Source organism: Corvus cornix, chromosome 2 (assembly GCF_000738735.6).
Source record: "Corvus cornix cornix isolate S_Up_H32 chromosome 2, ASM73873v5, whole genome shotgun sequence".
NCBI lineage: Eukaryota > Metazoa > Chordata > Aves > Passeriformes > Corvidae > Corvus > Corvus cornix.
In genome coordinates this window covers 43827380-43851224 of record NC_046333.1, presented here as the reverse complement: position 1 = coordinate 43851224, position 23845 = coordinate 43827380, and the positions used below count along the sequence as shown (strand labels likewise).

The 23845-nt window shown below is 39.8% G+C and overlaps 1 protein-coding gene across 1 annotated transcript in view; it reads right to left on the bottom strand.

The window, feature by feature from the left end:
• Positions 1-23845, bottom strand: part of RFTN1 (raftlin, lipid raft linker 1) — a 96977-nt gene that overhangs the window by 53575 nt on the left and 19557 nt on the right. Inside the window, exon 3 of the mRNA XM_039548519.1 lies at positions 2677-2863. Within this exon, the coding sequence (XP_039404453.1) occupies positions 2677-2863 (187 nt within the window). The remainder of the gene's footprint in view (positions 1-2676; positions 2864-23845) is intronic.

Here is a 23845-nt window from a genome sequence, read left to right as displayed (position 1 = left end):
AAAACTGACATAGAAAAGTGCAACACTGACTAAAGATTAATTCAAGCGTTCAGTTCTGTCTCTGTATACATGGAATTGGCATTACTGTAGGCACTAACACAACAATTTCATTTCTGTTCCATTCAGGAAACAAAAAAAAAATGGAAGGTGCCAGACAACAGACAGATGAAGTGCAGAGTGTTGGAGCCATCTGTGGTGAAACACCTGCAGTGAGAAAGGAGCTCCTGCCTCAGGTGTTTTGCAGCCAAGTGCCCAGGAAGCCCAAGGGTGGGTCCCAAAACAAGGTACAGTTTTTTATGGCTCCCTGGCTCCCCATGAACACCATACCACCAAAGGGACTGATTTGTACCCCACAGCATAAATGACATTACTAGTGATCCTACAACTGTGGCTGGACTACTTTTACTCCTAAAATCTTATGACAGAAATAAACAACCACCTGATCAACAATTAGCCTAAGCAGACCTAACTTCTACCCACAATTTAACTGTTATATACAGAGACTGCCTTGACATGACAAGACACCTGACAGTCCTCAGGGGAAAAAAATACAATTTAATCATTATCAGCAGTGTAATGAGAAAAGTTAATTTAAAAAAATTAACAGTACATCTTTTTTTCCATACTGTTACATATTTTTAATCCCCAGCAGTTTGTGGAATGACATAAACTTGCAGTTCAGATACAGGTGGCCTCTGTGCAGGCCATAGTCATCTGAAATCTGTGCAACACCCATCTCTCTTCATAGCACTTGGTAACGCAAATTATTTGTTGCACCCACACACTATGGGAGAAGCTGCTCCCAAACTCTCAGCCAAACTCAGGAACATTTAAGCTACATGAAACATCAAACTGATGTAATTTCCCTTTCTGGTACTTGTTTTTTTCCTGCTTCACCACGTCTCTTCCGCTTCCCTAGGCAGTCAGAAACAACAGATAAGAGAATGCAGAGAAACGGACTGTGAATGTAAAAAGAAATTTAATTGGTTCAAGACTCTCTACTGTCTTCAATTTTGTACAGTCATTTACAGCTGTCTAAAGTGTGTGAAACACTGGCACCCAAGTGAGTGAGCAGCCAATTAAGATTTTGTACTCTTCCACAGTCATTCTGCACAGATGTAAACTACTGGATATAGTACGAGTGCAGCGACACAGTGAGCACTCCGGCTTGAAGGCCACATCACTCCATTGAGAAGGAAGCTGCTCTTCCCTGACAGGTCTTCAGAGCTCAGACCTGGAAGATGTTGAACCCTCAGACCCCAATCCGACAGAAGTCCTTAAGTGCTTACTTAACATTACAACCTCAAGCATGTAAATACTTTCATTGCTTGCAGCAAGGTATTGTGTAGGCAGGGAAGGCAAGGCCCCAAAACCAGGCAAACTCAGCCCAACACCACTCAACAAGTCCACTGTTCAGCCAAACATTCTATGTTTTGACCATAAAACTGGAAGCCATTTAAATGATAATATCAGGCAAGCCAGCATGAAGTTCTGTACTAAAAAAACTAAAATCAAGTCAAGTTAAATTAAGAGTTATTTTAGAAGCTCAAATTGCCTGTGATGCCTAATGCCTACATGTATTTGCTAACAAAATGCAGAACTTTTACCTTAGGTCAGAGGCTGAAGTTCAACCCTGTCCATAACCACTACCAACTGGATACCAGGCTGCAGCAAATTGAATGGTTAGTGGTTTACTTTTCAAACAGAGGTATAAAACAGCTACATCCTTTCCTTCACGCATCAGCACAAAGAGAGGAACTAGGATCAGCAGACAGATTTCATTATCTGCCAGCCTTCAGAATTGGCCACTGTAAGAAGGGCTGGACTGGGGAATGCAACTAATGTAGGAAACTGTAGAAAATGGCTGCAACAATACAGGCAGCTGCAGAGTTGGGGGTGGTCAGATAATATTAAATTAGGTTTTAAATCATTAACCAAAAATCTTATCTTTACAAATATCCACATTTTCATTTTCTTCTGGGCTATTTAACAGCACAGCCTATCGATTTTTTTTAGAAATCACATAAATCATAAAAGAACAGAATTCCTGTTTCTTTATTCATCTCCAGACTTTGATTATGTAAAATATTCTGAATACATTTTAAGAAAGGAACACAGCAGGAAAGCAATCTTTTTATTTATGGAGTTTGCACCAACTAAAAATTTAAAAGAACTTGTATTGTTTAGAGGAAAGAAGGGCCTAAAGTCTACACATAAATTTAAGAAGTACACATTAGTACTACAGTTCTCAAATTAATTGCATTAAGTGTAACTGTCTAAACACAAAATATGCCTTTGCTAAGCAAACAATTCTTCTGTCATAATTTAATCTAATAAATTCTTAAAGGGTACCAACAAGACCATCCTCACAAACTGTCAGGCATAGGGCTTGTTTGTTTGCCTCTCATGACAACACATCCCAAAATACAGAGCATATTTCAACTTGTTATTCTCCAAGTCGCCTGCCAAACTGCAGACAAATTGTAAACATGAAGAACATGTTAAGCCTATTCAAGCCCACCAATAACAAAAAAAAAAAAAAAAAAAAAAAAAAAAAAAAAAAAAAAAAAATCAAGTCTTGCACAGTAAACTCTGCTATAATTTCCTGATGTAGGTCAAAATTCAGCAGGAAATCCCATTGTCTATTTTTATCCCAGTTCACTGGAAATACTTTACCTTTCTGTTTTCTTGATAAGCACAGCCCTGAAGATTTGTTCCTGGGGAGTTTTCTCTTTTTCATCAGTTGGTTGCACAAAAGGGTGGACAGCAGCCAAGACAAAGCCCTGCTGGTACAATTCTTGCAGCTGAGCTGGAAGATCACACAAGGAGGAGAGCTTGATTGCAGATGATCCTGGCAGCTCAGCTGGAAACAAAAAGAAATTGGTCAATAATCTGACACTGGACTATCATGTATTTTAAAATCCAGGCTCTTCAGAGTCAAGCAAGATTCACACTGATCTACAATATTAACACCACAATTGACCTTTCCTGAGACCCATTTTGTATTTCAGATTTCAAGCAGGCAGTCCTTCTTGGCAAAGGACCTGTATTACACAAGAGACTGGTGCAATTAAACAAGAAGTCAGATACATTAAAATGCCAAATTCACTACACAGTCTGGCAGAGAGAAAGTGAAGAATTTAATAAAAACAAGGCAGTTGGTCAAAAGATATTCTAGGTTTTAGTAGTCGCCATAGTAATGCAAGTAGAGAAGAGCGAGCCATGAGTCAAAAACACAAAACAAGAGAAAAGAGACAGTCAATGAAGGCAGAACACATCAAATTCAAAAGCTATAAAAAGAAGCATCCCTCTACATAAAATCAGACTAAAAGATCACTGATGCAAAATGCTGATGAGACCAAGTATCTTCCAATATGTCTGAAGAGAATTTTGGTAATAGGAATGCTGAGTGATGCATACCTATAGCAATGAGAAACCTTTTAGAATAAACACTAAATCTTACACCTCAGGGTTTAAGCAAACCTATACATATTAGAGATGAGGATGAAACATAGTAAGTATATGACAATAATCCTTCCTCAATCTGCTTACTGTAGGGTTTTATGCCTTCCTGTCGAGTATTTGTTGCTGACTCCTGTCAAGACACTTGACATACACGTGGCTATTTCAGTCAGTACAGCAATTGCCCTTATTTCTTCAGAGTCTTGTGGGATTCAAAAGAAAATCCCATAAATCACCTAAAACAATCTTCTATTCTCTTTCTCTCTAAGTCAGTAATTCCTCATACACTTTTTATATTTTATGGGAAATGACAACTCTCTTTCCTGACCTTTGCCTCTTCATTTCCATCTCGCTTGGAGGATGTTTATTATTTTATCTAAACCACGCCAGGGTATATAGGGTGGTGAGGTGCTGGATGTTCTTCCCTCCCACTGAAACCAAGAGGGAGGGGATACTGCAAGAAACACAACAGAGGTTCCCAGTACCTTGCAAGCCTTTGTTAAAAAAAAAAAGCACCGGAGAATAGTTTGTATGAAAGAAGCCAGCAATGCAAAATAAGGTTTCATTGTACTGCTTTTTTCATCAAACCGTATGGCTACCCTTTATGAATTATTTAAGGAGTTATCAAAAAACTAATAAATATTCAAACCAAATAATACAGAGGAATAATTTAAATAATAATAGGATAGATGTGCTTGGTATGTCTTTCTCTTCATATAAGACCGTTTTCCAGAAGAGAATAATGGAACTTTTTGACCAGGAGTTTAAGATGTAGAATTTTTTATTATTTTTACAAACAAAATGAGATCTAAGCAACATGCACATTGACAGACAATAGGGCTCTACCTTCTACAACAGCATACAAATCACTTCAGAGTCATAAAAAAAGATGGCACAATGAATAATGCATAATAAATAATAAACCCAACAGTTACTTGCTGGAACCTACTGGGGACCAAAGTAGGGAAACCCAGATTTTACAACTCCATTTTTCCTCTTTTGGCTCAGAAACCCCAAATATTTTTTACTACACTGCAAATAATTAATTTCTAAATGAGGGGTTTACTTGGATACAATGGAATGTCTAAACACTACTCAATACTGTTAATTCTGGTCATGGTGCTCCAATTTTTAACCATTTGAAAACTGATGCTCGCCTGGTGTATGTATGTAGTAACAGCATTCTTGAGTAAGATTAGTAAAAAGTCTAGTCATTAACATGGGAGACTGACTGCTTCCTCCTAAAAGTTAAACACGAGGAGAAAGTGTGAAAATGCATGTAATTGGAGCCTTGGGATGTAACTTGATTAGAAAAGAAACGTAATAGAAAATAGAGATGGGCAGGATCATCCAGCTAGTTCATCCTACTACCTAGAGGCAGGATCAGTTCTTGTTTAGTTATTTCTTGGTTTTTCTCATCTATTTTTAAAAACCTTTAGTAATGGAAATTCCACAAGCCCCCTAAGTCATTTTTCACCACTTCTCTATTCTCCTATTCAAAACCCTTTCCTAGCACGTGGCCTAAATTTCCCTCTCTTAAACTCAAGATTGCTACTTCCCCACTAGAGTATGTCTTTTTTGCAACAGCCTTTTATAATTCCTAATACCATTCATGCCTTAATCTTACTTTACACTGTATAAACTCAGTCCTTTCAATGTTCCTGCTCTCATGTCTTCTGTATTTCTAAGTAATTTTTGATGTTCTCTCCTGATTCTCTTCAACTGGTCCACATTTTTCAAGTATAGTATCTAAGTTTCACCACAGTGATCCAGCACAAGCCTCACCACTGCTTTCTAGAATGGAAAACTCTTTAACACTTACTACATCCTATGTCAGTTTACATCATCTGGGGGAAAAAACCCAAAGGAGATTCTTCTCCCCCCAACTAACAGTGGCCAATTTGCCTGTTCTTAGTGATTTTTAGGGCTTTTCCTGACAGTTTTCAAGGGCCATTCTGGATTCTGACTTTCACAGTATAAACGTCAGTTCTCAGATTGGCAAACTGTAATAAACATACTCAATTGCTGGAATAGTTAATGAAAATTATGAATTTTAACAGACTCTGAGCACAACAATTTTAAGCCTTACAGTTAATACATCTTTTTGGTTTGATGCTGAACTATTGCTAATTTCTCCTCAGACTAGAGATCCTTCACAGCAAAAAGACAGTTCCTGTTACATAACTGATGCCCACAAGGTCTCAGCAGTTTTCTGGATCTACAAACGTATGCTGTGTGTTCTTGTTACTCTCCGAGTGGCTTGAGTTATGCAGATTCCTCTGCAGAAATCCCTGCTATACATCATCTTTTGGCTATTTTATAACTCTTTTTTTCCAGTACCTTTCTGGGCATTAAGCTGGGTTAACAATCTCACCATTCTCTTTAAATGTAGGTTAAAAAAGGACATACTTTGCTTTGTAGTCATTCTTAAACAGTCTTCAATCTTAAATGATAAGATTTCAGTTATTTCTTCAGCTAATTCCTCTATGGTGCATATCTGTAAGTTTGACCTACTTGGAAACATTTATTAAATCAGTTGTCAGTCCAGACTTTCCTTACTTTACCTTAGAAAAGCACTAACATTTTTAGAAAACCTTAGAGAATTTTCAGTAAAATATATGAAAATGCTTGGTTTAGTTGTTAAAGAGAATTCTAACCAAGCCATTTTGGAAGCAAAAGGAAGATCAAACTTGTGTACAACAGGGACTTGTGTCAGGTAAAAGAGCAAATGAAAAACCAAATAAAAACTTGTGTAAGGCCAGTGCTTAAAGCCTTTATTTTGCCAAAAGATAATGCTGACTTCTTTTATCAGCCACCTTGTTGCTCTTGAACTGCAGCTGGCCTTAAGTTTTAGATTCTGGTCCATATTCTGCATTTATTGTTTCATTTCCCAATGTGACTTCAAAAGATTCCTTTGTTTATCAGCTAGATGAGAGTATAAGAAACTTGTAAATGAAAGAAGCCACGTTTTTCAATTTGGTTAAGGTTGAAGGTGGAAACAGTAGCGCCTGCTGCTTTTGGAATGGATCAGACAAATTAGTTTGTTGCCTGATAATTGCAGCTGAAAACACTTCCAGCAGTGCTCAGATACATACAAAAATACAACTTAACAGACCCTTCAAAAGGAAAGAAAGTTTCTGTTATACAACTGGTATCTGTAAGGTGACTTTCCTGGGTCTAGGGACTTGCGAATTCTTTGCTGCTAATGGAAAAACCTGACCACATATTCACACTTATCCTCCTCTTACCACAGAGCAATCAATAAGAGGAGTAAATTTCCATAAAAATCTACAGGTTGTCATGTATATTTGAAAGTGGTCATTTCTGTATCTCCAAAAAGCAACTTACAGAAAAAAGTCTACCACAGGGATCCTGGGACTGAGAGAAGGCTGAGAAACACAACTGAGGAGACAGATACTGAAGAGAACTTGCTCCTCCTGTGTTAAGGAGCTCCACTTTCCCTCCCAGTGGATCACCTGAACAAACAGCCACTGACTACCTTCAAACTGAAGCATCTCATGTGACCTCTGACAACTGTGCTATGGTCCATGCTAACAAGGCAGATATCTCCTGATCAAATATTAAGAGAGAAGACAGTTAACAGCAACTATCCATAAAAAATACTCTGATTTTTGTATATTAAAACAATAGATTTGGGTACCTTTATAAACCAACACTCTGAAGTAAGAAAGGTACACTATGCCTTATAAAATAATCCCTGCATTCACCTATTAGCCCGTGCTTAATGACACCCATCATCAAGTCCAGTACGTCTTTATATAATATATATACTCAACAGAATTAGATGATTTTAACTCTATTCTATTTGATAAACAGCAGCTTCCTCTTCCTGACACATTTAAGACAAAGATAAAATGAACTTTATTATTTTTTAATTTCCTATTACGTAAATGATAGCTATGCCCCAGAAAAGCTAAAATGTTAAATGCTAAAATGGCATTTATTTAATTTCTCTTTATTGAAATGGTCAAATATGGGGTCAAATTTGGGTCTTAGTTTCTTGGCACCTATCCTTACTACTTTATTTAAAAGAGCAAGCATATAGTTCTACTTTAAATTTCTATTACCCTGTGTATCCACTACCCTGTAAGATTTGGTTACTTTGCTTACTTGAACAAAACAAATTAAGTGTTGGGATTTTTTGGTCTTCATTTTTCAACATGTTTTTCTGATTAAGCTTTTATGCTCTTATTCCAGTCACAGCTGTTAGAGGCGGATGGAGCCCTTAATGACAGTTCACATTACAGATGAAAATGTTCCACAAAAATAATGGGGACTCCTTTTAACTATTCCTTGTTCCCTTTTAAGGTTTTCATGTTCATCTGCATTTTAAATGTTCCTCAGTTTATTACGGAACATTAAATAAGCCTTTTTCATAGAATCACAGAATAGTTTGGGTTGGAAGGGACTTGAAAAATCATCTAGCTCCGGTCCCCCTGCCTTTGCATTAAAACAACGAAAGATCAGTATGGTGTGTATGTAGATTGTACACATTCTCTGTCCATACCAGGTACAGAAGAAAACACTTTGCCCACGGTGTGACACATCATGGGGTCTGAAACAAAGGCAGACTGACAAACTCAACAGACCCACACTACCAAGTGATGTAGCAACTCAGTTACCTGGTAGCTGCATGCATATTACTCCTATTTCATAAAATCACAGAATGGTTTAGGTTCAAGGCTCTTTAAAGAGCACCTGGTCCAATTCCCACTGCAAGGCCCATGGACCTGTTCAACTAGATCAGGTTGCTCAGAGTCCCATCCAACCTGACCTTAAATGTTTCCAGGGATGGGGCATCTACCACCTCTCTGGGAAACCTGTTCCAGTGTTTCACCATCTTCACTGTAAAAAATTGTCTTCCTTATGTCCAATCTAAGTCTATCTTTTTAGCTTAAAACCATCAGTCCTTCTCCTACTGCAACACACTCTACTAAAATGTTTGTCTCCACCTTTCTTACAAGCCTCCTTTAAGTACTGGAACACTGCAATGAAGTCATTCTGGGGCCTTCTCTTCTCTGGGCTGAACAAGCCCAACTCTCTCAGTCTTTCCTCACAGGAGAGGTGCTCCAGCCCTGCGGTCAGCTTTGTGGACCTCATGTGGACCTGCTCCAACAGGTCCATGTCTTTCTTGTGCTGGGGCCCCTGAGCTGGATGCAGCACTGCAGCTGGGGTCTCACCAGAGTAGAGGGGCAGAATGCCCTCCCTTGACCTGCCAGCCACTCTGCTTTGGATGCTTTGAGAGCACACTGCGGGGTCATGTCCAGTTTTTCATCCACGAGCATCCCCAGATCCTTCTCAGTGGGCTGCTCTTAATCCCTTCACCCTCAGCTTGTACTGATACTTGGGGTGGCACTGACCCAAGCATGGGACTTAGCACTTGGCCTCCTTAAACCTCATGAGGTTCACATGGGCCAACTCCTTGAGCTTGTCCAGGGTCCCTCTGGATGGCATCCTGTCCCCCTCAGGTGTGTCAACTGCCCCACTCAGCCTGCTGCCATCTGCAAACTTGCACTCCATGTCATATGACCAGGCCTAACACATATTATCAGGCTCAGACCCTTCAAGAAATACAGGTCCAACTGTTTTCTTTTTCAGAGTGCAGGATGAGACTATTTCCCAGTCCATGGCCATTCCTGTGAGCCATTCCTGCTTGAGGAACCCAAAGCCAGTGAACTATGGACCCATTCATGCTTCTTCTTGTACCTCTTCTGTCCAGCATCACAAATCTTGCAGGCCCTTCTACAAAACTACAGATGCTTCAGGTAACTCACAGAAAGAACGATGCCCTCCCATCTCCTCCTCAGGGGAGCACAGGACTCACAGAGCCCCCCTATGAAGAGGGAGGTGACTGACAGAAGGACCACAGGGTCAACTGCAGTGCAGCTCTCCCTCCCCCACTGAGGGCTCAAAGCCCTGAGCAGGGCTGAGCCTGTGAGCTATAAAGAAGCAAGTGTTCAGGCACATTACATACTTAGTTACTCCTACTCACTACCTCCATGCACCTCCCTATTCAGCATTATTTTTTTGCTGCTGTCACTCCAAAGCACCCAAATCTTCCTCCTGCACTATACAGAGCATGTAGGAGGAAGTTGAATAGTGTCCAGGCGTTAGCATTTACAGTCCCTCACAAATCTAGCGATGAGCATGTAAGATGGAAACAAGGTACAATCAAAATTATGGTCATATGGTACTACAGTCGTTGCCCCAACACCATCCATTGATGTCCTGCAGGGCTTTATAACAGACCTAGCTATTTCCCTCCTGCCTCTAGTGACCACCTCATGGAAAATGGCATTAGCTCACTCTGTCACACCTCAAGCATCCCACCAAGGTGGTCACAGTCGCATGTCCACTGGCAGGAAACTAAACAGCAGCAACGAATGCAGACAAGAATGCGGGAAGATGGTGTATCACACAGCAGGGGTGGGGGTGGGCGTGTGTGTGCAGACACAAACCTGGCTCAAGCCCAGAAAATTTCCCATGTTTTCACACAGGGCTCTTCCCGAGCACGTTTATGACTGTTTATAACAGCCCTGATCATTTTGTAGAATTGCAAGGCAAGCACACTTCCTCTATTTAGTATGAGGATTGCTGTTTCTTAATTTAATATTAATTCTTTCCAACAATTTTAATCTAATTTAAAGAAATCAAATCTACAGCAGACTAACTTCCAGAAGAGCAAAACATTGTCTTTGTGTTAGGACCAGCCAAAGAAATTTAACTAAAAAGTTTACCATGAGAAGATGCAGTTTCACCTACATTAAAACATTTTGTCGGAACACGTCAACTGCAGCAAAGCTTTTAATTTGGATAATGTTCAGAAATAAAAGTAATGTATTCAAGTGGTTAAACAAGCACATTTTTTTTCCGTGTTTCTATGAATTTCCCCTCCACTTGAAATTCTGGAATTACCTATATTACTGGAATTGTGATTTCCTGTTGGAAGGCAGAACTGCAGTGACAGAAGGTGCACAGTCACAACAATTAGGATACACAAACAAACCAGTGCCATTAGGAGCATCTAGTTTGGGTAAGCTGAGCACTGACTCCTAAATGAAGGACCCTTGTCGGTTTGCCAAAATTCTTGGGTTTGTCTGTGTAGGCCCTGAGGGCTGAACGGTACCACGGCCCCTCTCAGAGAGGTGGGGGAACATCAGAACTGAAGTGGAGGAAGGTGCAGGGCAACAACCCATTGTGAAGCGTTGGCTTTTCTCTTATAATGCAGGACAGACTGGAAAAGATCCCCTCTCTGTACTACAAATAAGAAAGTTTTTAAGGCACTTTTCACTGACTTATTTAGCACGTAGTTTGGAACAGCTGAAGGAATCCAGATCATCATCCTTTCCAACTATTCAGTCTTGTTAAGGCCAATTTGTTACCCAGAGGAGAAGACAGCAAACTGTTACTTGAATATTCTCAAAACATTTATAGACTGATCCGGAGAGAAGGTTATTTCCATTCAGTGTCAATCTCATACAAAAAAAAAATTAAGCCATCTATTGCAAATTTTTCATTCTGTGTTACAAACACCGAGATACTCTTTTTCATGCAGCACAAATTTTTTGTGGGCCAGAACAATGCAATCATGCTACTCTCACTTAACTATAATTATTCTTTCCTCATTCAACCACAAACAGTTTCTAGTCACCAACGACAACACAAAGCTATCAGAGAACCAGAGTACTTCTAATGCAAATAAAGGCAAACCTACTAATAACGTAACTTAAAGAACATAAAGCAGTAAATACATTTCCAGCAAGTTTTGTGATGAGTTTCAAATAATTGTTTCTGAACTACAACCTACCAAACAAATTCTAAAGCAGTATAACTAACCTAGCAGAAAATATATGGTACTTGTGACACTATCACATGGTTTGAATTACCTGAAACACACTAATGCTAGAATTCAATGAGCTAATGGCTCAAGCTTTTGGAGTAACAGCTATGCAAGCTGTACTACAGGTTCTTTTCCTTTTGAACAGAGCTTGAGCTTCCATGAGGTGCATACAGAAGTTCCTTAATTTCATAGAGAGGATGGATAGTCTTGCTCCACTATTCTTCAGAAAATTCTTCACTATTCTCAACAGAGGCAAGATACTGGATGTTAATATAACACGTGGATTTTTCAGTTATGCTAAATGACATTCTCAGTGGTTTTTCTTTCAATCTTCAAGACAAATACAATAAATGTCCCCATAAAAAAACATTAGGGATGAATACGCAAGAGCAATCAGTACTTCATAAATGAAGGTGTCTGTTCAATAAGCTCCTAGTGTTTACTTCCAGTGAAAATGTAATAATGGAAGTTAAAGATATTCAAAAGCAAAGCACTGTCTCTTAAGGTGGTAGAGGGGAGAAAAACCACAGAAAGACCGTGAAAATGCATATATACCTTTTGAAAGCATGTAAGTACATAGAAATGTACATATACACATATGTAGATACACACATATACACCAACACTTTTTTTTTCCTTTAGGAAACAGCAGATATGTGCATTAGTCCAACTCAGAAAGTACTGAGATGACTCACAGATGCAATGAGACTACATTAACTTGTCTGAACAACTGTGTTGTCGAATTTCATTGCATCTGTGAGTTATCTTGCTTGTTGCCCAGTCAAAGTTTCATTTCTGTGTCTTGCAAGCATAAGATAACTATCTGAAGAACTGGGTATGTTCACCACAAACATGATGTGGTTATCACCCAGGCTATCACCTCCACTAAGTTAAAAAACAATCACTAAACAGAAGTTTAGTAACCTAAATAAATTAACAAGCACTTCTTAAATGACCCACAGCTTATACCCATTAGTTGGTGGGCAGAATTATGCAAAATGGGCAAACAGAAGACCACCTACTAGAGGTAAAAAGGGTTAATGACTGCAAAAAGCAAAATAAAAGAAGGTGAAAAAGGGGAGGGGCTTCTCATTTAAACTTGCACAGAATTAAACCGAGGAAATCCTATCCCTTCTGCACTTGAGTAGTTCTTCAAAATGCTATTTTTTAAATTTGTCACTCCCTCCTGCTTGGTTCTACATCCTAAATTGATGCAGACCGAACACAGAGACAACAAAGGTAATTTACATTTCACAAAACCAAGGAAACTCCAATTATGTCCAACCAAACACAGAAAGTGTTGAAACTTACATTTTATCCTAACAGACTTGTTATCTGTGTAAGCTCCAAAAGACAAGTATGACATTGAACCACAGAGGAGAGAAAGGTATAATTCTGAACTACAGAGAGGACCAGCATGTTAATTCACATGTATTTCCATCACCACCACCCCCCAAAGTACTGGCTCCCTCTCCTAAAGCCTTCAGACACAAAATGAATCTGCTGATGGCAATACTGTAGCTGCCAAAGTCAATGCTGTTCTCCTTAACAGCTTAAGAAGTAGCTAAAGAAGGACTTCCCATCACTTCCACCAGCAGTGCAGCAGGTCATGTCTCTCACAGCAAGTAGCCAGTTATCAAATACTTCAAAAGGAAGGAAAGGGGAGCTACCCAATGAGCAAAAAATAGTACAACTCACTGAAGAGATCTGATATCTTAGAAGTTAGTGGCATCGTAAGATTTGGAGGACTGATGCATCTTTTTTGCTTTAACCCCCTCTCTAAGTAATGTGCTTGCCATTTTTCTTAGCAGCAATAATAATGAATACTGGCAAGTTTCACAGCTAACTCTGCTGCCTACAGAATCTTTTCATTCCCTCCCATACTTTTTAAAACATATTTTGTCTTTTCCCCCTGTCATAACCCCCTCCTTTTCCTTTCCTTCTCCTCCTCTCTGTTTTATTCGTCACTTCAACGTTCTTTCCATATTTCTGGCAAATTTTCATTTCAGGTTTTAGAACTGCAGAATATAACAAAGTAACACTGGTTTCTTTGCAAATTTTACAAAAAGTAAACTAGCATTGCAGTAAAAAAAAAGCACAGATAATATCACCAGAATCACAAAAAATTGCCTACTTTATTAAGTTTCAAATTATGCAGAATTTATTCATTTTATGGTATACTTTGCTGGATGAGAAAAACCTCCTCTGAAATAGAATTGTAGCGTTTCTTAGCTTTCCAAATCACTATATCCTATTGTCAATAAAATGCTGCATGTGCTGATTCTTTAAGGAGGTCAAAAGCAGAAAGGTACATATATCCATCTATGAATTTCCATCCAAACCAACTGAGAACAACCTTGAGATTACTGTTTTTAATTTTAACCAAGCAGAGATGAACGAAGTAGTTTGCATTCATTACAGGGGAATTCTTTCCATACTCACACGATAGCTAATAACTATAAATCTGACTGAAGCCTAGTTTCCAAACTGAAAAATGACAAGAGAATTTCAAACATTTAAGAAAAAGGGGGGAGAAAGAAGTCAACAAAGCAATGACTGTGTCTGAATACACTTGCTATGACCTGATGCACATTTTTCATGATACACTGATAACTGATTAAAATCAAAGACTTGGCACAGCAAGACAAACAAGAAGATAAAACTAGCATGAAAGTATTACCATCAAGGTTTTCTTCTTCTCCCCAATTCACAAGGTAACTGCTGCATATAATAAATATATGCCAGGAGAAATAGCTGGAATCTAGAGAGAACATTCTAAAAACTTGAATTTTATAAATTCAGCCTTCAACACAAAGATCTAAATTTACCGACATATCCAATAACCTCAGGAAGAAAGGTTAGGATTTATCAAGATAGCTCTTATTCCCTAAGCCAACCCGTGCAACAGAGAACTGATAGTCTCCAGGGAAACCAAAATCCTCTTGGCAGGTCATGCCTGTATATATTTTATACATAACACTTTGCATTATATATATGGAAAAGGACAGATAGCTTTAGAAATGCTTGAAGGCTTTATTCAAATGTTACCTGCTGGTTTCTGTTTCTTGTCATTTTGTATCACCAGTGTTGCACATGCATTTTCCTCTTCTGTTGTAATAGATGTTTTAGACTTTCTTGTAAAATCTTATTTAGGATGATACTGCGTGCCAAGTTTGTTTGATTTTTTTAAAAGCTATAAAGGGATTTTTCCAATCCTGTCACTGAAGTCCATATATTACCCTGTTTCAGATGTTCTCATTTCTTGACTGTATCAACCAATGATATTCCTTTTCTTCAAAAGGCAGTGGTAGATGCTAAGCACTTAATATTTTAAATTAGATTAAGTAAAGCATCACAGTGACTTTCATCTTTTTATCTTTTTCCTGGCTTAAAATGTTATATATTTTAGATAAAGAGAAGACATTTCCAAATGATATGTGTTCTTCATTTGGAAGATAACATATAGTGTAACTTCTCACTGCTCTTTTGGTCTCCATTAAATAAAAATCCCCTATTTAGAAAATGCTGTTAATTTTTCATAGATGTCTGTTAAATTGTTTTCAGCTTTACTGGCAAAACTAAATAAATGTTAAAGCGGCCAAAAATGTAACACACATCATATAAGCAAGCAAGCAGTGCTACTTGTGTTACTTGAAGTTATACTCTCAATTAGATTCTGGCCCCAGGTTTAGTCATTTTTGAAAAGGAAGTTGGGTAGGAGAATGCTACATGATTAAATTCAGTATAAACAGGAGATATTCAGGGGCAGGTAAATTAAATTCAGAAGAAAGGGCTTATAATGCATTTGTATTTTTTAAAAACACATTACCCTGTAGTAATTCTAAGATGAACACTTCTATGGACAACTATACAAGACTCAGAACTCACAACAGCTGTTAGATCATAAACACAGTCAAAACTGAGCTATTTAACTCCATCAAAATTTCCAGGAAAACACCAAATTTTAAAAAGGAATAAAAGCAAATTAGATCCGGCTTAGTTTCCAATCGCTAGTCCTGCTTGGGGAACTGCAATGAAAAACCAAATGCAAAACATTCTACGGTATTTATTATTCCTCTCAGCTCTCCTGTCCCACACTACTATTTTTTGTTATATTGATAATGGGAATATATTCCCACCGCTGCTAATTGTAAGAATACCTCTGTCAGGGTATGTGAATTTCATGTGAAGAGTCTGTGTCTACAAAAGCAAGATGAAGATTTTACTGTCCCAGCAGACCTCGTGTCACCCTCATGAGACTCGCTCTCAGTGCCACTGGTGAGCTGTACTTGGACATCTCAGCTACCCCCACAGCATCAAAGGGAGCAATCCAGTTGGAACTGAACCTGTTCTGGTATTTGCAAATATGGTATCTGCAAAATTTGCAGGTCTGAAGAGGAAGACCTTGTGGTCCAAATCCTCATAGTTCAAATCCATCACAGGAAACCCATGACATTCTTAACATGAAAAGATTTGCGTGGGAACATATGAAAATACAGGGTGGCAGTAATCCCTATCAAGCAAATTCCCCAATGGTTCCTGATTGATTTGGCATGTGGAAGAGCCATGTATTACCCCATTTACGATTTTTAGAGTGACCAGACAAACTAATTCTGGAAGATACAAAGCTAGAACCACCAAATGGATCAGTTACCTCGCAGTGAATTAGGCAAGTGTGAAAAGAACTAGGGGAGAGTTCCAGCTATCCAAAGAGAACCTACTTTACTGTCCATTCATCTTTGACTTTGCCGACTCTGTTGGAACCCAAGGGTGGCCAAAGACCTGACTAGGATCAGTACAAGATAAAGTATTTCTTGCTGACTTTTTGCTACCTGTGCTATTATACAGCTTCCTACTCAAGTTTTTCTCCATTAGCTAATGAAGAGTGACTCATACTAAGAAGCTTTTGTTCTTCAACCTTGCTGCCACAGCCTCAAATTTTCCTTTGTTTTTTTTTCTTCCCACCCCTTGGATTCCTCAAGGTGATGAGAAACAGCGATTATGTGGCTACATTGGAGCAATGCACTGGCTCACTGGACAGCGAGCTGTCAGTGCACATCTTGGTTCTCCTCGCCTTTCCCTGATTAATAGAGGTCTCTGTCTTCTGCCCAACTGCCAGTTTCCACAAAACTAGCAGCAGCCTAAAATTCTCACAAATTGCTTTGAAATTGTGCGGTTATAATTATTTGGAGGAATGAGACAGACAGACTGTGAGCCTTTTTTAACTCTCGTTTCCCTAGGAAACCAGTTCAGAAACAAAACAGAAGAATCCATCACACTACCACCTACAAACCCTCTGAAAAAAAAGAAATTCCTTCAAAAATAAAGACCTTGAAAGAAAATCCTGCAAAAGGTATTATGGGATATTGCCTTCTGTAACACCTCTAACAGTGTATTTAACAGTGATGAGGCTTTCATAGAATATTGAAAACTACTAGCAAGCAATAGTTCACCACTGGCACCTAAAAGCAGTATGTCACTGCCAAACACACCACATCACTTCAACTTGGCAAGAACACTTGATAGAAAGCCAAAGAGTAGTGGAAAAGGCTGTTAGAAGTTAACAAAGCACTTCCCAAAAGTACTGTTTTGTTTTTTTACGCAAGTCTGCTAGAGCATGGGTGATGGATTTACTAAAGAAAAAAGTTTTTCTTGGCAAAAAACCCCTGCTTTTTTTGCTTAGAGAAAATTTTCCTGTCACTCTGCAGAATTTGAACTCCTACTCCCTCGTTTCAGAAAAATGTGGCCAGTTTCTGTTTTCAAGTGAAGAATTCCCACACAGTAATACTAACAGCATGGAAATCCATTGTTTAATGTGGGTCATGGGAAAATGGCCACAAATTCAAGCATCATTACAATAAAACGACCACAGCAAATTATATTTTCTTAGTTTATCTTTTTAAGTTTGCAATAAAATGGTTGTCGTTGCAATTTTGTTTGCAAATAGCAGCAGAGTATTTCTGCAAGAGTTTATGAGGAGGCATTGTTTTATCCTTATTTCTCAGCGTAGTTCTGTCAGAAAAAGTGCTGCAACTACAACATTTATTGGAAATTAAAAGGAAAGAAGCAGAGAAACCTTATCTTCAAAGCTGCTAAGGAATGAATTAATGAAGTAAATATAATCTAATCCCAAAGTAGTAAGTATATGCAATAAAGATGTAACAGATGTCCTGTCCAACAGGGACAGAATTCTTTCACGGTATGAAGGTGGTAATTAAAAAGCATTATGCAGACAATCTTAAGATCTAGACTTCCCTTACCCCCTGGATAGGATCCCTTCTGGGCTAGTGACATGAAAAATTAATTTCTTAAATGCACATTCTTACTAATTAAATAATAAAATACAGAGGCAAATAAACAGGTCACTTTCGCAGTTCTCTTTATAAGGAACAGAAAATAACCTTTCCAGGTGGCACAGTGGTGTGTGACAGTGCATATTCACAGTGAGCATACAACAGAACTGCAGGCTGTTACTCCTGTCAGCTCCTCCTTGCACAGACAGTATTTCAGAAGCAAACCTGGGAAAAAGTGCAAAGCACAGTGCTTCCATGGGTTTTTTTGCTGCTCCTTATAAAGCAACCCAAAGAGACATCACAGGCAGCCTCACGTGGCTCTAACTTCTAATCATATGACAGCCCATGTCCAAGACACTTTCACTTCTCCCCAGTCCTAACTGGATTCTGCAAAACAGAGAGAACAATTTCTGACTTCCCTTATGTCAAAAAAGGCCACACCTGCTACTGGCTAATAATGAAATATCACTGATAAACTAGTCTGAGTTTTCACCAATGTTTCTGGAAGGGTTCCCTGAAAGTATCTGTTGATAAGAAGACCAATTTTCACAAAAATTTACTGTAATAAAAAAAACCAAACTAAACAAACAACAATGACAACAAGTAGTACAAGAGTGCAGCTTGAAAACAAAGTGTTACAATTATAAAGTGTTGTATTCATTGAACATGTGGTGAAGAACAATGAAAATAATCCCACAAAATATGTACAATTTTATCTATTTGATCATTTGAAAGGCTTCATCAAGGCATTCAATCCAGCTGGAAAAATAGGGTAGAAGGACAGCAGAGAAAAACAGATGCTGCATCTGAGCTGAGCATTCCTAAGTAAATAAACAACAAAACCAAAACAAAACAAAAAAGCAATTCTGACACAGTTCCAAACTTTATGAGACAATAACTTAACAAAAGACCATTTATTCTGACACTCCTTTTGTTCTTTTGTTTTGTGATTTGAGATAGATGTAGATGCTAATTTTTTTTGCTTACTAGTAATCTGTACAATAACTGCTAGTGAATTAACCCATGCAATTTCAGACTATTTGTCAATTCTTTTATCAGTTGTTATTAAGAAATTCAGGAAACAATTGTTCAAATAGAAGAACACCACAAAGGGCTTAGCAAATGAGGAACTACAGCAGTAGACTGCTGTTTATTTATACTTCACTAGTAACCATGTCCTGGCTTATCTCTAACTTTCTCAGAAATTCCACCTGTTTATTTGTAAACCTCATACCTCATTCTCTTTCAGATTTAAGACCTTTTATCAATTCATTTGGAAATGCATGGCACCTTTAGGACTTCTCACATCATTGATGTCTTTAATTTTTTATGTGCCACATCGTACGCAAAAGCCTCTATATTCTGAGACTGAGATGAACTCTTTCAACTCATGACTGTATAACAGAGACAGGTAATACTTTTGCAGTTCTTAACTCACCTGATGACTGTCAAGCTTGTCTTTCGTGTGCAGATCAAGAGCTGCAGCTCACAGCAAAGGCTTAATGAGATTCTCTTTCCCTTGAAAGGACTGTTTCTTTTAAGAAGAATCTGTAGCTAATCACTGCAAGTCTCAAGTTGAGAGAATGATTATTTGGGGGGAGAAAGAAGCTGTGAGTTCTGTACAATTCATCTAAAGAGAGCTCCATTTATATGAAATGAGCAGGTTTTGCAAAAACCAGTTGGCTGGGAAGCGTTAAGCTTCAGTTCCTGTGCAAGACCTTATCACAGTGCATGGGGTTACCACGCACCAGGAAGAGCCACAGCAGTTCACTACAGCGGCTGCTGAGCATGCATCGGACTCAGCCAAAACTTCTCAGGTGCCACCTCTAATCTTGGAAACGCCATGCCACTGCTGCTTTTCCTAAGATTACCTCAGTGTGTCCCAGGTATCAAATCATTTGCAAAAACATGACTGCACACAAACCAAGAGTCTGCTGGGTATGCAAGCTGTATCACAGAAGGCAGGCTGCAATTCAAGGTACTAATTGCGTCACTTGGACTCCTCTTAAGTCTGGGATATTACACACTTGTACGACTGCAATAAGATAAAACCAAGTCACTGAGACTGTTTAAGACACAGGACAACATGCAACATGTGTCAGGGTTTTGCCAAGATACCTGAACAAGTGCCAAAGGAGCTAGCTGGGGAACTGGAAGCAAGACTAGCACAGTGTTTGGCAAATACTAGTAAGCTCTTGTCCTCTACAGAAGCCATGAACATATTTCCAGGCTGCCTCATCACTTAAAGAGAAGGCTACAATCTGGAGGCCTGGATCAATCTTCAGCAGCTTTGTAATATGTTATGGCTGCAAGATAGTAATGATCAAATGGTATGTCACCAAGTGATTACTCTGAAGAGTCCTGACACTGCTGCAGACTAGCCACAAACCAGCAAGCTCCTGGAATGCAGCACTAAACTGAGACCTATGGCAAAAAGGTGCATTATACCAGGTCCAATGTGAGATGTTTGCCTGGCAGTATATTTACATCTTCTACAGACTTACTAGGCTACCTGTCACCTGTGCACATACACACAGGCACTGAAAAACAAAACAGTAACAAAGGTTTCAAGTAGATAAAGCACCTTCACAGACATAGGATCAATGCCTCTCTATATACCAAGTCAAGGTAAAGAAAATGCAGGTCAGGCATTCACACACAAAACCCATGCAAATGCTGTAAGAACACTAACCTGAAGAACAGTTAACATTGAGACAATCATTGAGGTTTGCAAACTACATTATTTTGCTGAGTACAATATTTGCAACCTTAATTTAAATTGCAGTCACAATTATGCTTGTTGCTAAAGCAACAATTCTACATATTTACAGAATAGGGCAAAGAAAGGAGAAATTGTGCAGTTTCCATGATAGATTCAAATTACCTAAATGTTCTCAGGTTATTCTTGAAACAAAATTTTAAATGAATGTTCATCTTTTCTAGAAATGATAGAGTTTTAAGGTTTAAAGTAAACTTCCCCCTGTTGATAATGAAATAAGTCTAACACACTCAGAGGACGTTTTTCATGTCACTCAGATTCAAAAAAAAAAAAAAAGAAAAGTAGTTGTCATGAAAGACCCAAAAGGGATCTGAATCCAGAAATGTAAGTTGTCTTCTTCAGAAAAAGTCCATGTGCCTGTCCATGAGTTTTATTTAGGCAGAACTTGATAGCAAATCTTGTCAGAATGACAGCCGCAGTCCCTGCTGGGCTTCATTGATACAACACAACAAAAAGGCATCCCTCTGGCACTGGAAAGCTCCCAAAACACTGAGAACTCATGCAAGGCCATGTCTTCTCTTCCTGCTAAACATGTCAAATGCTATCTGTCCCTCCATTTTTACAGTCACTCATGACCCTCAAATTCTTTTAATTTATGTGTTCAGCTACTCCTGTCCTTTGATATTTTTTCCCTATTTCATCTGCTCTATTTTCTACTGAGGCCCACTCCTTTCTGAAGATCTTTACTCCTCTCTCCAGCATGGATGGGTGCTCACATCAAGTGAGCAGGGCACAGTAAGTGTCAGGCTAACACTTCCCTCTTAGGCTTCCAGACACAGCGAGGTGCTGCTGCGAAGTCCCTTCCCTCTCCAAACACAGGGGAACACAGCCATAGCATTAAACACAATGTCTGGGGTCTCCATATCCACGACCTACAACTGGTCCAGGCCAGGGTGGTTCTACCTCTCTGAAGGCGTAAGTGGCAGCGCCCTTTCCTTCTGTACTCATGAAAAGCCAACGGGCCCCATACCCCCTTAGGGGAACAGCAGCACCAACATGGTCCTGCTCCTGGAGCTCTTCTTAGCTCTGTGTGTGATCCACTGCAGAGATACCCACAGCATGGGGGCCTCATTTTGTACCATGGGAGGTGCTATTCAATGGAAGGATGTTGGAAGATTTGCTTTTATTCCCCATTTCAACATGCAGCCCACAGACACAGTGCATACCTCTCACTTCTCCCCATGACAGGAGTGCAATGCCAGGCACCAAAGCTCAGCTAAATTTTGCTCCAGTTAATTCTCTGGTCATGCTGGCCCCTGGGCGAAAGTTTCTGGTGTAGGCCGTATCAGCAACTCATCATCCTTTTTCCTTGTCTTTGTCCCTGTTCCTGGAGTTCCAGATTCCACTTTCCTTTCTTGTTTTCCTTACCACTTTCCTTGTAACTTTGGGCCATGTTCGTCTTGCCTGACAATTAAGTTAGCCAATATGTTACCTGAACTCTTTTTCTGCCCCATTGCTGCTTAGCTGCAGCTGTGCCTTCCACTCCACTTTTTCTGTGGAGAAACCTTAAGTGTCTGTGCTGTCTGGGGCACAGCAGCAGGAAAGCTATGGCAGGGAGCCTGGGCTAAGGATGTTACAGCTCATCACAAGGCTGACAGATATCTTGATTGCTGCTTTTTTTTTGCGGAAAAGAGTGTGGAGGCAGTTTCTAGGATTGAAGGATTCTGGCTATGAAGACCCTTTGGAGCTTCATATGAGCTGACATGTCAGCTGAGTGTTGACAGCCTATCAAGCAGCTGACAGGGCATGGTCCTCTGAACAAGATGCTTCAGCCAAAAGCCTAGGAACAGGACTGGCAGGCCATTTCCTCTGCAAGCTAAAAGAAAAGCAGGGAAGGAACAGATGCTTCCCAGGGAGAAATAAGTTTGCTTGTTGAGAGTAGGGGGGGAGCTGATCTCCATACTGCAGGACTTGAGCAGACTGTACTACTTCCCTTCCTTCTACTTTGTCCCTTCTCTCCAAGCCAGGGGAGCAGAAGGACAGACTTTATCACCGTTCCTTTTGTCAGTTCTCCCTCCTGTATTACTTCTCATAAGAGCAGGGCACAAGTTTGACTCTCACCCCTCCCTTTTCCCGCATGGTGTGCTGCTGCTGCTACTTTTCAGCCATGTTTTTCCTTAGCAAAAACACTCAGTCCAAAGCCTGTTATGATTCCTGAGGGCCACTGAACTAGCAGCCAAAGGCATCTGCCAACAGGGAGAAAAAGTCAAAACAGGCATTGAAAGCCAGGCAAGAGACAAAGTAAATATGCCCATATAAAAGGGATAAACAGCCAAATGCCACCAAGAAAAGACTGGATCTCCTCGCTTCTAGACATTGAGCTCTGCTGAACTTCTCTGCAGGAGCAGTGTTTGGAACAATGTTTGCAGGACGACACTGCAGACCTTGATCATGGCTTTGCCCACTGCAAACCTGCCCTCCCTCCCCAAACTGCCTAGCGACTGACCAGCAGGTACTGCAATCATGGGACTCCACAGGACAGCAGCCACACCTGTGAACGCAGGTTTGGACTCCCAAAATTTCATCCAATGATTGCAACATCACAGCAGTAGCTTTTACAACAGCAAGTTCTGACCTACCACACCATCCTCAGTGCAGAGAGGCAAGCACTAGCTCTATCACACCAACTTGGTGTCCCACACCTGTGGTACCCTCCCCAGTGGGTGTAGGGCAGAGCACACAGAAGAGTGAAAACTCATAAAGGCAATACACAGTCCGTGTCTTCATCCTCAGATAAAGCTAGGGAGGAAGCAGGAGGTAGTCAGCTCATCTGGAGTGTTCTCACAGAGTAGCTGCCACAGCTGCCAGAGGCAAAAAGAATTCAGGAGAAGTCATCAGGCAGTAGCTGAAATGGTAGCATGTATGAAAATGCAGGAACAGAAAACAAACCCAGAACAGATGTAGAACAGAAATCAGACATGTTTCCGAATGTGGAATCTCTCTACAAACGTCACTTGGGCAGAGCAATGACAAGTACAGTCATAAGAGTGAGACAGACACTGGGACAAAATAGCACGTCCTGGAGTGGCCCCCAGAAGGGCTCGCAAGCCAGACAGGAGCATTTTTCAGATACCTTTCCTGCAGGCTGCTCTGAAACACATGCAGTGGCATGTCCAGTGTACAGGAGGACATGTAACTTTTGTCCAAAGTAAAACCCTCAAATGCATTTAATGGGGAGTGTAAACTTTGCAGAAGCAACTGCCCCAACCTGGCTGTCTGCTTCTCTTGCCCCACACTACTGGCTTAAGACAATGCACAGACTGATACCACACTTTGTTCTGCTGTGTAGACCCTTGGACCTGACCCACCAAGACACTGTTACAGGCTGTACAAAACAGCTGAATGTTGACACCATTTCCATCACAATAGAGACTCTTTATTCTTCACACTGCAACATGAGGAATATAAATGCAAACAATAAAAAAAATCCAGCACAACCAATGTACATCT